The following is a 15,892-nucleotide window of genomic DNA, read 5'->3' as shown; positions in this document are numbered from 1 at the left end:
TTTTTTTTTTGAGGGCTGCGCGTATAACCCGTTTAGCCTTCCGCCTTTCACCGAAAAGGGGCGGCATCCGTCTCCGAAACCCGAGGAATTTGCCGTGCGGCGACGGAGAACTAAAAGGGGGACCAAACGCGGCTTCCTCGGGGAACCCGCAGGCCGGGGTCCTTTGAGAGATGCCAGAGAGCGTGTTCGGTTTGGAGCTATTAGGGCCCCATTCGACTAAGAGCGTTCCGCGGTGTGGCTTCGGCCCCTTTCCCTCCGCCTCTCGTTAATTTCGTCGATGCATAATTTCAGATCTTCTATACTAATATATGAAATCCATTGTACGTACCTCGATCTTTGTATTAATTTCGTTTTTTTTTCTCTTCGTAGGTTAACCTTTTGCTAGACCCCAACAAGCGAGAAAAATTAGAATGTAATTTGATTTACAAATGTAAAATTGTTTACTTCAATAAATTTACCTGAAATATTTTATCGGCGTTTTTCATTTATGCACAAATCCAGCAGAGAACCGAACAGAATGTCCAAAATTCTAAAATTTTGCACTAGTCAAATTTTTCTTGCCATTACTTCTTTGCATAATTCCGTAGATTTTTATATCACACTCGCCCGTATGGAAAATCGAAGCGGCGGTGACGGATTGTGCTAAATTTCCTAATAACTAAAGAATTTTGGTTTTGCAACATTTGGGCTCGTCAATATTCTCTTGCGGTGTTGCCGTTTCATTTTGGCAAAATTCCCCAGATTTTTAAATTGCTTTCCCGCGGACCGATTTTTTCGTGCGATGTTGCCAGAATATTCAAAATTTCCTAAATTTTAAAGAATTTTGGTTTTGCAACATTCTCGCTCGGAAAAATTTTCGAGCGGTGTTGCCACTACTTCTTGCCAAAATTCCCTAGATTTTTATAATACATTCACGAAGAGCGAAATTTGAAGCGGCGTTGTCATATTGTGCAAAATTTCCTAAATTCAAAACACTTTTTGTTTTGCTAAATTTGCATTCGGGATATTTTTCGCGCGGTGTTGCCGCTTCTTTTTGGCAAAATTCCCCAGATTTTTAAATCGCATCCCCGTGAACCGATTTTTCGTGCGACGTTGCCAGACTGTTCAAAATTTCCTATATTAAAATGACTTTCGGTTTTGCAAAATTTGCATTTGGAAAATTTTTCGTACGGTGTTGCCGCCGCTTTTTGGAAAAATTCCCCAGATTTTTAAATTGCTTCCCCACTTGATCGATTTTTCGTGCGATGTTGCCAGAATGTTCAAAACTTCCTAAATTTTAAAAAAAATTCGTTTTGCGAGATTCGCGCTGGTCAAAATTTTCAAGCGGTGTTGCCACTTCTTCTTGATAAAATTCCCTAGATTTTTAAATATTACACACGCGGATCGAAATTTCAAGAGGCGTTGCCATATCTTGCGAAATTTCCTAAATTCAAGAGATTTTTTGCTTCGCAAAATTTGCGCTCGCCAAAATTTTTTAGCAATGTTGCCGCTACGTTTTATGAAAATTACCGAGATTTGATTGCAATTTTTCACGAAATTTTGCACTTTACATTAACTTTAGTAGTGCCTTGATTGATACAGTTTTTGAAACCGGGAGGCAAATGATAATTCCGGGTTGCGGAATATGCGCGGAGTGTAAGTGCTGCCATCTGTTAGTGACTAGCTCAAGTATCATGCTCGGAACAGTCGAGTTCAGCTTCCCACCGATAGATGGCTGTGAGATCACGAGACCCAATTCTGGTCAGGAACTTGGCTTCTACATGGCGCTGGTGGCAGTTAAGATTACTACCGTTTAAGGAATCGCATAGGAGGGATGGCAAGAATAAGATCTGCATATTCAAAAATAACAATATATTACAGGACACTATGTACACGTTAATATTGCTTAGTAAAATGATTGTCGCGACAACACTAATCGTCCGAATCGGGCTCCAGGAGCGGGAGTGGTCATCTCCGACAAAAAACCAATTTCGACGGACTCCGCCGAGAAAGTTGTTGCGTTTATTATTATTATAAATCAAATCGGAAGTAATCAATAAGTTCAACGTTACATAATAAATCGTAATACTGGAAAGAAAGAGGTGTTCCTACTCTTGTCGTTTTCAACATTTTAATTTGACTAGGTTTGCGGAGACTGCGCCGAAAACGAACAACGTCGACCGTATAAGGTTGTGGGGCTCAATGTGAGCCAAAATACCGCTCGACCGAGACTACAAACCAAAATCACTGAGTCTCAAAAACCTAAACGTACAAACTCCGCCGCGTCGGCTTCTATACAAAATTAACAATAAGTCAGTCTCAATGGCGCCGATAAAGACACGCGGTCCCGGCTTCAGTAGACGTAGATCTGCTTCAGCTGAGGCTTCAGTTCCGCGGGGATCGTGTACACGTCCGCGGGCGCCTTCCTCTTCACCAGCCTCCTCCAGCGTCCGCCCAGGTTCTTTCTGAATCCCCGGACGAATCCGGGACGTTCCGCCACCGCTTTTTGCACAATATTGTTCTGCAACACAAAGAGATGCGTTAACATCGTGACTTCCGGACGGCCTTCGACCCCTTTTTCCTATCTGGGGACGGTCGATGACCTTTCGCGCGCGTCCGCGTAGCTGATGTAGCCGAATTTTCAAGGAAAACGCGTGCGCGAACGGAAGAACTCGGAGGTCTTCAAACTCCGGCCTTGGCGGTTCGCGTCGATCCAAAATAAAGCAAAAAAAAAAAAACTTTTGGGCCACCGAGCGTACGACTGGTTGCATAGTTCGACGCTATCGATATTCTCGCAATATAACCGCAGATCACTTACGCGTCGTTTCGAAATAATAACCGTCCAACCAACTAACAAACGCGCTACGATTTTCACACAGTCTTGACCGTCTATACGAAAGACCAACCTCCAAACCGTGGTGGACCACAAAAAAATTGACGGCGATACTGTCACGCACTGTTTTACCGACGGCTTAAAAAAAAATACTCCGCTCCAACAACGAAAGATGGCCGCATGTTGTGGCGTGTATGGTAGGTATATTTATTGGAACTATCTGTTCACGTCCGGTCCGGAATCTGACCGAAAGGCGGTTCGCAGAAAAAAAACACGTGGAACGATCCGCGCTGCGTAGCAATCCCCGAAACGGGGCCGAAAAATGATGCAAAAACCGTTACGAATCCCGTTCCGCTTTCTCTTGGCGAAGAGAAATTTTTTTCGCGGGCACCCGATTACGAAACGAGTTTTCTCTCGAAATTTCGACCGCGCGATAGGAAAAAAAAAGAACCTTGCGAATCGGCACGCGACGATACCGTGCGCGCGGCGACCTCGTCGACGCGCATCACCAACGGTCGACCTACCTGTTCGTTGTTGTACAAGTACTGGGTCTGGGGCGGCGGCGGCGGGAACTGCCACAGGAACATGCCTCGATAGGCCAGAGGGTCGTTGTTCTGGGCGACGACGACGGCGGCGGAGTTATTGTTAGCGGGAGGCGGCGGCGGCGGCACCACAGCCGCGGTTCCGTTCGGGGTAACCGTTGCAGTTGCCTGGAGGACCACGGTGGTGGCCGGCTCGCCGACCGGATGAACGGAATTGCTGTGCTCCTCGCGTTTACGGAGCTTGCTGCGAACAAGACGGATTGCGATCATGGTGCCGTTCGAACCCACCATTTTCCCGTCCGCCACGTTCGACCTCGAGAACCCGAAGATCGCTATTTTGGGGCCGTTTCGAAAGAACGTACGCACGACACTCGCATCCACAAACACCACTGCACGCTTCTTAATCCTTAATCGTTATTATTATTATTATCATAGAGTGCTTTGCGTCGCGATGACTAGATCGTTGCGCGAAAACCAACGAAACTTTTTCTTCGTGCGAAGGCTGACGCGCGCGCGGGGGGTCTAGCGCTTAAAGGCCAAACCGTACCGCTCCACTCACTCGTCTTTCGACTCGCGGCAGAGTAAAGCTTTCGAACGCGAACGCCGCCGCTATATATACGGAAGGGTGTGACGTAGCGTGAGCGTGCGGGCCCGCGGGGAATAGCGCGGAGAGGGCGCGCGACGCGGACAACCGGGGAAGGCACGACGTTGCCGTGGTAACGCGAAAAATCCGACGTTTAATTTTCTAACGGTGCCGAACCACTCAGAAGGCAACATCACCTATTTGAAAGGAAGCGCGCTTTATTCGCAATTGTTTTATTAATTATTTTTCGAAATCGAGAACCAGCTGCGAGCTGTTGAAGCATTCTGTTAATTTTAGCACCTCAAGTATTGTGGAACTGGAAAAATAAGTTTATTCCTTTTGTTTTGATAGTTTACGATATGATATTTCTTTTTTTTGGGGGGGGGGGTAAGCTGACTTACCAATTTCGTGGCTTAGCATTTCCGAGTATCTCAACAAGACTTTTTTTTCCATATCATACTTATTCAAACAGTTACATAGTTCGAAGAAAATATCAACAACAAATTGGAGCACATAGACAGTCATTTTTAGAGATAATTGTTCAAAAATTAATTGAAGGCCTTTCGAACCAAAGGATAATTGAGGCTTCACAAAAAAATCCTGAAACAAGCAAATTGAGACAAAAGTATTAGTCAAATAAGGAGAACATTCATTAATATTAATAATTGTTATTAATTTAATTAATTAAATAATTAATTTATTATTATATTAATATCGACTTGAATATAGCTGTACACTTCCATTTACTTCTATATTTTTTTATTAATTAATAGCGACATTATTATTAATAATAGCAAAAACTAAATTCTAGAATATAAGATGTATAATTTTATTTATTGTATATCGCTATTCACCCTAAAACACTAATAAAATTATTATGAACGCATTGTCTGACCGACTCAGTTTAAATTTGGCGCCATGGTCGGAACTTGCCACCGCGTTCTGATTGAGCGGCACCGTTAGAAAATTAATATGCTGTAGACAGATGCCCCCTTCGATTAAGGGACGCACCGTGGCAACGTCGCGCCGATGGGAGGGGAATGGGTGACGTTGTGTGGTGTGAACCACAGCTGACGGTCGATCGGCTAGGAAAAACCACGTTTGTCGCCCGTATCACTTAAAAGTTTTCTGTTCGAAATTATTTACGATACGATGGGAGTTTCCCCAACCGCCGCAACTGCTCGCGGACACGGGTAATTTTTCGAAGAGGAGCGTTATCGAAAATCCCGTCGGAATAATTGATCGATCGAGTTTTGGAGCCGCCCGCCAGAGTACTTCCCGGTGATTTTGAGTATAAACAAATAACGCGACCGCTAAAAAAGAAATTTATCTAATTGAAAAAATTGCCTAAACTCCGGATGGTTTGCATCGTTTGTTGCGAGAAAACTGACAATTGCGTTTTTTTTTTAGTTCTACGGTTTTTGGGATATTGTACACGGTACAATCAAATGTTAACTGGTACTGCATATGAACGCCTTAGCTTTTAAATTACAGTTACATTATCCAAAGGCACGGTTCCAAATACAGTGGATATTCTATTTTTCTCGTTATAAAGAGTTACGCATCGCATCTCGTAATTTGGCTTGTAATTTCAGCATTTTTTCGAGAGGTGCAACATCCCCATTATATATATATATATAAAATTTCTCTAGCAGCTTAACTCAATACAGGGCTTGTTGAATGGTTGGTGGTGGTCCCAGATCAACTTCTTCATCTTCTTCTTCCTCTTGGTGCTCTTCCTCACCCTTTCTTGCTTGTTGTAATATGGCTTCCTCTGTCAAGTCCGCTGTTGTAGGCAAATCCCGATCTATCATCATAAAATCTTGCAAGCCCTCACTTGTAGACGTAATTGTTGTTTGAAACTGTTTTACCCACTCGCTTAGTCGCTGATCATCTTCCGAGTCCTGTTCGCATTCTGTCTCGGTAATAAGTCCTGCATGACGAAAGGAGTGTTGAATTGTGTCTGCTGTCACCTCTTTCCAAACTTTACTAATAAAGTTGACTGCATTTAGCATATTAATGGAAAATTTGTCTTCGGACTCGATTATTTCGATTAAAATGTTCTTCCTGTATCGACTCTTAAGACTTTTTATTACGCTCTGGCCCATCGGCTGTAATATACTTGTTTTGGCTGGAAGAAATGCCAATTCAATATTCCGTAAATTTGGAATATGGGGATGTGCAGGGCAGTTATCTAAGAGAAGTAATATTTTCCTCTCCTTTAATTCTGCATCCCATTTCCGTATCTCCTATTTAAAAATTTGCGATGCAGACTTGTTTGCCTTGTAAGTGACCGGCAAATGCTTGGGGGTGGGTTAGTTGATTTTCCAATAACGACTAGCTTTCTTTTTTCTCTCCCCGCCGATATTGGCAGCCACTAACACTGTTATACGTTCTTTAGAAAGTTTTCCACCCACACACTTTTTGCCTAAAAAATTTAAGAGTTTTATCTGGCGTTAGAATGAAAAACATCTCCAGCAGGGTACTTTTCTGCTAGCTTTGGCCACGTCTTCTCCAGCCAATCGTTAGTGATGTTTCTGTCGACATCACAAGCTTTGCCACTTATCTATCCCTAAATTATACCATGTTTCTGTTTGAACTTCCTCAACCACCCTTCCGAAGCCGTGAAATCGATAATGCCAAGCAGTTCAGCAAACTTTTCTGCTTTTAGTTTTACGATAGGTCCAGAGAGCGGAACATTTTTAAGACGTTGCTGTTGAAACCGTTGTCGGCTTTCTTAGTTTTTTACTAGAACTGCCTGTCGCTTCAGCATGAATGATTTTTTCTTTGCACTTCCAAATCGTGGATACAATCGACGGCGTAAGTCCGTATCGACGTCCCACATCACTTTTCTTTTCTCCCCGTTCAATCTCCCGAATTAAAGCAACTTTATCATCTAGAGATGAAATTTTTCGCTTACTTGCCAAGCTCGCCTTCTTCACTAAGTCATTCCTTGCTTTGTTACTTGATGTGCCCTTTTTTCTTTCGGTATAGAGATTGAGATATTCGTTATACAGAGTGGATTAATACATAGCTTTGTATGGAGACCTAATAGTACAACAAATTTTGTTCATAATACAGAGTTTCGCTATAGAGAGTTTTCATTGTATCTTTATACAAATTAATAAATGTATTTTCAGGTGTGCGACATTTTTTAAAATTTCTACCAGCGGCGTCCTTCGGTGATTTGTCTCGTTTATTGTTGAAGAAAAAAATGGCAAACCACTGATATTTTTTCAGGTAAATGCTCTGCACCGTTCAAGCCGAAAATAAATCTGCAACAGCCGTTTTGAATTTTTTGCCATCTATATTTTCATATGTTCACCGTTAATTAATAAATATATTGGGGATACTTGTTCAATGCTAGATTTAGGAGAAAAAAACATTACCCTGCATTTTCCAAATTGATATAAATTGAAGCAATATCAAATATTTTGGGTCGAACGAGTAAAATAGGGACATAAATTAAGAATAGGTCCAAGGACAGAACCTTGCGGTACACCTGATGAAACAGGAAGAAATAGTAAAATTTAATAAATAATAATAATAAAGAACGATGAACAGGAAAAACGCAAAACGGCACTTTTGTGCAAAAATAACTAGATTATCTATAGAAAAAATATACCTTAGAAATTTTCAGTGGCGTACAACAATTTTATTATTATTCTTTTCGGTATTGAACACTTTGTACAGAACGTGCGATGTTTACGAAAACATATTCGTTATACCGAGGCAACACCAAGCGACGTTTCCGACGGCCCCGTATACGGTGCATATGCGACAACTGCGTCGCGGACAATGCAACATTTGTTTCGCATTTACATTCGCAAATTTGGCACGGCAGTCAGACGGACGCTGGAAATACGGCATTAAATCTGAGAGCGGTGTCGCGACGCTGCCGTCGCGGGACCTTATGCAACGTCCGACGACCAAAAAAATCCGCGCGGAATCTATTTTTCGAACGTTTTCGTCTCGTGAGTCGAAGCCCGCTTTGTTTGGGTTGGGTCTCGGCCCGACGGTATCGGAAAAGTAGGCGAGAAAATTGGCCACACGTGATCTTAACCTTCGCACGGCCGCGCTATAATAAAGACAAACGAGACAAAATCGAATATTGACTTGAAAACTTTTTCAAGACGTCAGCGTATTGATAAATAGTCCCGTGGACGCGGATCGGGACGGCACGGCGGCACTTGACAGACGTGAGCTGTTTTGAGAAATATTTACGAGGTCCATAAAGAAAGAGGGAATATTTATTTATTATTCCATATTTATTAGTCGCCCTGTCAAGCGGATATCTGCGGGAAATAATCCGCAATGATCTCAATAGCTAAGGTCCTTTCGTATATACGGGACGTCGTCTGCCGACAAGCTAAAAAGTCTTTTCCTTAACGTAATCGTCCAAATCCGTAACTCTCAAGTTTCCGTTGTCCTATATCATTGAAAAGGCCTTTCAATTTTCTTTAAAGATATTATATACAAAAAAATCAGTACATTTTGCGAAAATTACTCAAACAGGTGTAAAAGGAACGTTTATTTAGCGTATTTAATTTAGAATCTGAACTAAATAAAAACTGATGGAAAACGTCAATACAATCGAAACGTTGGGACACATAACCTGAAAACATGTTTTTTACAATCTAGTTTTTGGTTAGTTTCCCTGTTAGAAGAAGATATAGAATTTGAAGAAGAAGCGGAGATGGTAGTCGAACCTAATGACAATTTAGAAGACGAACTATGTCAGCAAATAAAAAAAACGTATCCATTTGTCTTCGGATGCTAAACAAATTAATTGTTTTGAATGTTTACAATTTTATAAGAAATTCAAGAGGGGAAGTAGGAGCAGCAATAAAAACAAGTGACATAGAACGTAATAAATTGTTACGTTGTACTAATTTTTTAGTGTAGGTAGATAAATCCCTAAGGACGGTAATGGAATGTTTACGGGTAAGGGACTGCGGTTTTGGAGTCATAAACAGTAGGCAAAGTTAATGACGTCGTCGGTTGTAAAAGCACTATAATTCTGGTCGAAGTATACCAATGCAGCAGCAGTGTCAGATCTAATAGAAATTAATGGCAACGAATCCTGTACGAGTTTCAAAGTAACTTTTACATTTTTTACGTTTTTTAATATTTGCGCCACTTAAATGCGTACGTAAATACCATTGTTCTTAGCACAAAACGCGAGTTTTTTCAAGCTGCCGTTAACAAAGTAATAGACGTTGTTTATTTATCAGAAAATCCCGCTAAATTCACCGTACAGACAACTTTTGACGGTTTTATTGGCCGACTTTTACCCGGCATTATTATTTACGAGCTGCCATCGCATCGAAGCGGTTTAATTTTGACTAATCGATTAGATAACAAGCCATCGACGACTATACCTCGGATACTTAATGGAGCTATTTATGGAAGCGCTTGCAAATATTACCCGAAAACGTTCGAGATAGATAATAAAACTTTACAACTGACTTTCTTTCTTCTTTCTTTCCAATTGACGATTAAAAGACTCCCTTACAAGGTGCCACTTAACCTCGTAATTCCAGCACGAAAATTTACATAAACGAGCTTCCTAAAAATTCTAGTTTTTACAGGAAACCAAAAAAAATTTTTAGTATATATAAGCAAAAGGAAATGGAACCGCAATAAAACAAATCGGGAAAATTACGTGCTGATGGTAGCGTTACAAGGGACAGTCCTAGGGGACCCCCATTGGTACACAAATAATCAGCCTAAAAAAAAACAACTTTTCTTTGTCTATGTCCGTTCTCCATTCTCTGAAGACGATTCAAAAAACGCGCATCACTTCCGAGCGACTTAAGCCACTGCGCTGAGATTTTTCTCCTTTTAAACGGATCACTAGATAGATTTTTTTGCTATGAAACACGAGGAGTGTCCGAAATTTGTAGCTATCCATTTCAAAATTGGTACAAATATAGAGCTTAGTTCTCTATTGAAATGGGGGGGCTGGGGGGTCGGCAAGTATTTTTAACAATTTAAAAACTCTCGAACAAAAATTCATTTCTTTTAAAACTTTTATTCTTAATGATTGATGATTTTTTAAAAAAGTATAGGGTGCGCCGGTAATTCACAAAAAACTGAAAAATGGGTTCCCCTTAGCGTAGCGGCTTTGTGGACTGCGTACCGTTATTAATTCCTTATGTACTTTCACACTTATATTTCAGATAAGAATTTTTAAATATGCATATGCAGCATTAAAATAATTTTATTTTTCCAAATATCCGGAGGACTCTCATAACACATATTTATTAACCATACAACACCAGCGCTTAAACTGCGGGAAGAATTTTGTGAACCAATGCTTAATTTTAGTTCATGCGACATCTACTGGATTGAAGACACACTATTATGGTGTGTAGTCTGTGTCAACCTTCATCGTGCTGGCTTTTTCCCGCAATTATGATAGTTGCCTGCCAAGGGCATTGAAACTCCGGTTCGGTAGGTATTAAAGTGCAGAACATTAGGGACGGACGCTCAATGGTTTTGGTAATAATATTTTTTTTGTTTATTTAGGTCAGGTTAGGTTATCTTATTAAATTACACTAAGAGAAAATAATGACATTAAATATATACAATAAATTACATTTTTATTCTAAATATCAAAATCTAATTCTGTTTCACTATCAGAGTCCTCATTGAGAATAATTATATCAGAATTTATGTTGTTTTGCATAGAAATTTAAGCGTCCCCAATTTTTATAATGTCCTGTATTTTTCCAGCCCTCCAATCGATATGTTACATGTTTTATCAAATTTATAACACTGGGACTTAAAGTAGGTGCAATATTTTCTGATCTGACCTTTAATTTTATTTGGAGGAAGACACCAATTTTCAAAAAGTTCGCCACTTGTATCCTCATGATAATCGAAGCTAGAATCCTTAATATTCGTTGCACTTTGTCTTCTGACCCAGTGTGTATTATGGTGATGCGTTTTCCTTTTTGTCCATTTTGAGGTATTTAAATCCCATTTTACCAACAATTCATTGGAAGATGGCACGGCTTATATTTATATTGGTTTGATCTTCCTCTAGCTTCCTTTTTAGTTTATCCAAGGTAGGAATAACTTATTAGGTCGTGATCACTATTTTTTATGCGGCGAGTTTGAAAATCACTTTTTATTTAAAGCTTCTTGTTTAATAACTCATCTACTGATTAAAGTTTCATACACATTTTTCACAACCTGTTTTGCATCAAGCGACAAATGATTTCCATTCCACATTGTTATATTCTCGTAAAATCACTTTTTCGAAACGCACAACAATAACACTGCTGCAAATGGTCAACATTCAGGCCCAGCCCTGCCGTCTCGCTAAGTAATAACTACTCCTGCCTGTAAAGTACCTAATTACGCAGAGATCTGGAGTGCGGGAAGGTACACTTTACCACGTCAGTTTCGTTTCTGACGAATCCGAGCCACTTCGGATATTTCCGGGATGTTACAGCACGGGTTTGGGAGCAATAGGATGTCTTCGAACATTTTACAACACGGTTTGTTAATTCCGACGGTCATGTCAGTGAATGTATTCGTGTTGTTTTGCTAACTAACGGTCGTAGAAAAAGCATAGTATGAAACACGTTGGGTAAAGTTTTTAAGTCACTCGTTTATTAAACACTCGCTCCGCTCGTGTCAAATAAACTCGTGAGTCAAATGTCGTTTACCGCACTTGTATACTATATTAGGGAGGATTAGTCGAACGCCAACATGAAGATTGAGCCAGAATGTACAGGGTACATACTTTTATACTTATATACTTTTTCTATACAGAATTATTTTACAACTTCTAATCTTTACACTGTCTTCTTGTTTCCAATAGATTCGACACTAGTTTATGCACAGACGTCACGAGTATCTTAGTCACAACATACAATTCAATAGCAGCACACATTCCTCTATTAAGTAAAGAAATTGAAAACAGTTTTTCCAATTGGCATAAAATGACGATGTTTTCAAATGAATACTTGGACAGACAACAAAGTACTAATACTTGTCCACTTCCATGACAAATTAAGACTAAATAAAAAAAAAGATATAGAAACGCATATCTATCGACTTATAATCTTTTGAAATAATAATTTTAGCCCGACCCATAGCACTGCAAAAGAAAATTTACCACTACATGTCAACCGAGTGACTCGTGGTATTATAACAAATAAACATTTATAACAATATCATCGAGTTTTATTTAATAACGATTCTTAACCTCTCTTTTGCTAACTTTTCTCTCTCTCTCTCTCTCTCTCTCTCTCTTATCAATGTCCGTTAAAAACGATCAAAAAATCAAAACCAACTACGCACCATTCCTCCTCGCATTTTTTCTTCAGCTTGGAAAACACCCGACAAGCCTTCTTCAGCTTCTTGAGCACGGTCAATTCAGCCAAACGCGTCGACATCTTCGCAGATACTAATAGCGGCAAATCACACCTAGCCGCTTTTTATACAAGCCGGCACACACACAATAAATTTTGTTAAAATATTTGCTTTATCTGTAAGCCGTCGCGCAAAATTCCGAAACGCGAAGCGGTCTGGTTTCGCGCGAATCTGTCGCTAATGATAAATCAAAACACTTTAGACTTTAGAGGATGAATGAAATGCGCATACAGGAGCAAGGTTAACACCTAACGCGAGTTTGGATTTCAACTTATCTATTAAAAAAAAAGGCTGCCATCCAATTACGTTGCGTTATAAACCCCGGGCAAACTATCGAAACGTTTTTGTTACTCTTGCCAAAACGCTATACATATTACAAACCTAACGGCGACTCTATAAACCACATTTTTTTTACAACATATTTTATTTCGTGGCCTTGTCATTGCATTCTGCTTGTAAACTAAAGTTGATAGCAATGGATGTTTACTTTGACATTATCAAAATGCCTTATGAATTGGCATCCTGCGTAAAACTGACGCATTTTGATCATTTTCATCACTTAAAGTTATTTCCTTTTGCAATTAAAATAAACGTAACATAGTACGCAAACGTCAAATGTCAGTTTTTAGTATACTTATTGCCATTTAAATTTGAAGTTGCTTACATACATAAACAATCAGCTGGGATGTCGTACAATAGATATGGAACGGTGGCTATTAATCGGCTCCGGAATCTTTGCACAGAGTCAAATAATAATCCAAGAATATAATAGATTCCGTATCTTTTATAATATGACCAAAAATATAGTGCTTTGGCGTTTTAGGCATCTTACAGTTCCTTAACAGCAGACTTTCGCAGGACCGTCGTAAAACCCATCCCACCAGATCTTTATTCTACATTAAGTAGGTCTTGGATGAGATGAACCGTAACGAATATTTATAGAAACTTACATTAATCTTACAATTAAACATTTTTTGATGGTTCCTGTTTTTTTCCAATTTTTTAAAATATGGAGACCGTGGAATGAAGCAAATGTTCCCCTGTTAGAAGAAGACATGAAAAACAACATAGGGTTTGAAGACGAAGTGGAGATGGTAGCAGCACCTAATGACAATCTACCTCAGCAAATAACAAAACGGAACCATTTGCCTTCGGATGCTAAACCAATTGTATTGAATGTTACATTTTTATAACAAATTCAGAAAGGGAAGTAGGAGCAGCAATGAAAACAAGTGACATGGCCAAATTTCCGAAGTCGACTATAAGAAAAAATTGTTGCAGATGGGATAGTCAAGAGGAAAGTGAGAGAAGATGCTGGTACTTCGCGAGTTTTTAAAGAGCAACACGCGGATCTAATTAGGGGCATAATCTACGACGCTTATAATGTGAATAATGTTTTAACCGTAGAAGAACTGCATAAAAAAAGTACTGACAGACTCAAACATTAGTTGTGCTAAAGAGTCGTTGCGTAGGTTTTTGAAGAAAATGGATTTTCACTTCCAAACAATAAACGTCAAGTTCTAATGGAATCTCAAAGAATTTCGCAATGGAGGGTGGATTATTTAAATGCAACTGAGAAATTTCGATAGCAAAATAGGCCAATAGCGTATTTAGACGAAAAGTGGTTGGACACAGTAAAAAAAGGATAGATAGATAGATAGAAAGGATAGATAGCGGTATTTGCCATTATAATATTGTCTTGATGAAAGTTTAAATTTTGGTCCAAGGAAACTAAAACTATAAAAACTTTTATAAGAGGTTTTTTTCTTATAAACCCCTGATATCCCTTGCCTTATAAAAAATTTTTCTTTTAAAATTTTGAAAAAGCCATATTTTTTTACAGTATTCAATTTTCGTTTAGCTGATATCAGTGAGACAACAAACATATTTTTGCGTGTTGCGTTTTGGAAGTATTCACGAACTAACTGAAACTAACAAAAATTCCGAGCAAACATCAGTTTTAATATAAATGCTGAAAAACAAAAGTACAATCCTTATTTTTATGTACACGATTTCCGCTGAAGGAAAGTTTTTACGGGGTTGCTTTAAAATTTACTTATCGTTAATGTTTAAAAAAAAAACATTTAAATGTCCCGGGGGAAGTGATTAAAAAAAAATCACGAGGTTATGCAATGACCGTTAACGACCGACCGAATAAAAAACAACAACAAACGAACGATTAAAAAACCATCGCGTTGCTAAGAAGACAACAACTCCGCGCCGATATCGCGGTTTTTTTTTTCAGTGGCATTACGCCGAAAACAAAAACCTAATAATGGGTTTCTGAACGCGATATTCATTATTTTCGAATCACCGAGAATGCGGAAAACAACCTTCGATCATCGTTGCGGCTTTTGACTGGCTTATCCATACACAGTGGCCATCCATATTACCAAACAAAAATTTTTACAACTTCATTAATCTAACTACGCAAACAATGATTTCCGCACTATTAAATCGTTTTTCCTCTAAAAATTCAATAGTATCTGGATATTCCACATCCACACTGCAAACAGTCGTTGGCTTCAAAAGTGCTCTAGTGAATCCTCTATAAAGGTTAACCCGAAGTAGCCGTCAATATTTTAACCACGTCACGCTCTCTAGCGACGTTCCAGACGTGCGTGTCAAACAAAAAATTTTAGATATTCAATTTTTAAAGCTAAAGTGAAAAAGAACTACTTAACTAGAAAATTGGGACCAATAAGTTTACACGAACTGTTGTTTGTGTTTTTAGGCGAAGAATAAGTCACTAAAATAGTAACGTCTAATTTCGGCACACCCTGTATATCTAGCAACGCGTAATATGTACGCACAAACAAAAACTTAACTTGACAGAACTTTAATAAGTAAAATCCAGATCTTCAAAACCAGAAACGTCAAACAAATGGGTAAACCAGACTATTCGGAAATGAGAGAGAAAGGGAGTGAGAGTGCGGGATGAAGGGGAGTGGGGGAGAAGAAACTAACCAAAACAAGCCAATAACCGGCTTCAATAAAAAAAATATTCGAAATTTGTTAAACGAGTCAAAAACGAATAAAAGATACACAGTATTGTCAAAAATTAACTATGGGGATGTCATGATACTTAGATTCTTCAGAGATTCGAAGAATTCAGTTTGTGCAAAATTCATGTCTAAGCTCATTTGTGGTATTATCAGACGAAGTCAAAATATTTCTCATAAATTGTTTTGCCTCGTAATAGCCGCTAAATAAGACATTTTCATAGGTTCAGAATTCCTAGACAAAAAACATATTTTTTTAAAAGGTCTTTTTCGTTTCAAATCAGTAAAGTAACTGTTAAAAAAAATTAAAAGACTCTCTCTAATCAGAAGAGTGTTCATGAACAGCAGAACAGTATTAGTTTTATTAGTATTAAAGAAACAACAATATAATATGGTATTGAAAATCATTCAAATCAATTCAATCAATTTAAATCTACTTGTTTAATTCGTAATTATTATATTATTCTATTTATATAATTTATTAGTTATTTTAGATATTAGAATTTTAATAAATAAATTAAGATAAAAAACAAGACCTGTTTTACTAGTCAATTAGTAAAATTTT

General features: G+C 38.8%; 1 protein-coding gene across 3 annotated transcripts in view; it reads right to left on the bottom strand.

The window, feature by feature from the left end:
* Positions 1-1,834: 1,834 nt before the first annotated feature.
* LOC132701812 (uncharacterized) overlaps positions 1,835-15,892 on the bottom strand; it is a 159,784-nt gene continuing 145,726 nt past the window's right edge. For all 3 annotated transcript variants that reach the window (XM_060670025.1, XM_060670027.1, XM_060670026.1), the window contains exons 5-6: positions 3,337-3,598; positions 1,835-2,500 (exon numbers count right to left, since the gene is read on the bottom strand). In XM_060670025.1, coding sequence (XP_060526008.1) covers positions 2,333-2,500; positions 3,337-3,598 — 430 coding nt within the window. In that variant the 3' untranslated portion in view covers positions 1,835-2,332. The remainder of the gene's footprint in view (positions 2,501-3,336; positions 3,599-15,892) is intronic.

This window comes from Cylas formicarius, unplaced genomic scaffold (genome assembly GCF_029955315.1).
Source record: "Cylas formicarius isolate icCylForm1 unplaced genomic scaffold, icCylForm1.1 PGA_scaffold_5__7_contigs__length_24384050, whole genome shotgun sequence".
Classification (NCBI taxonomy): Eukaryota; Metazoa; Arthropoda; class Insecta; order Coleoptera; family Brentidae; genus Cylas; species Cylas formicarius.
Note: the sequence above shows the minus strand (reverse complement) of the source record. Positions and strands in the feature narration are given on the sequence as shown.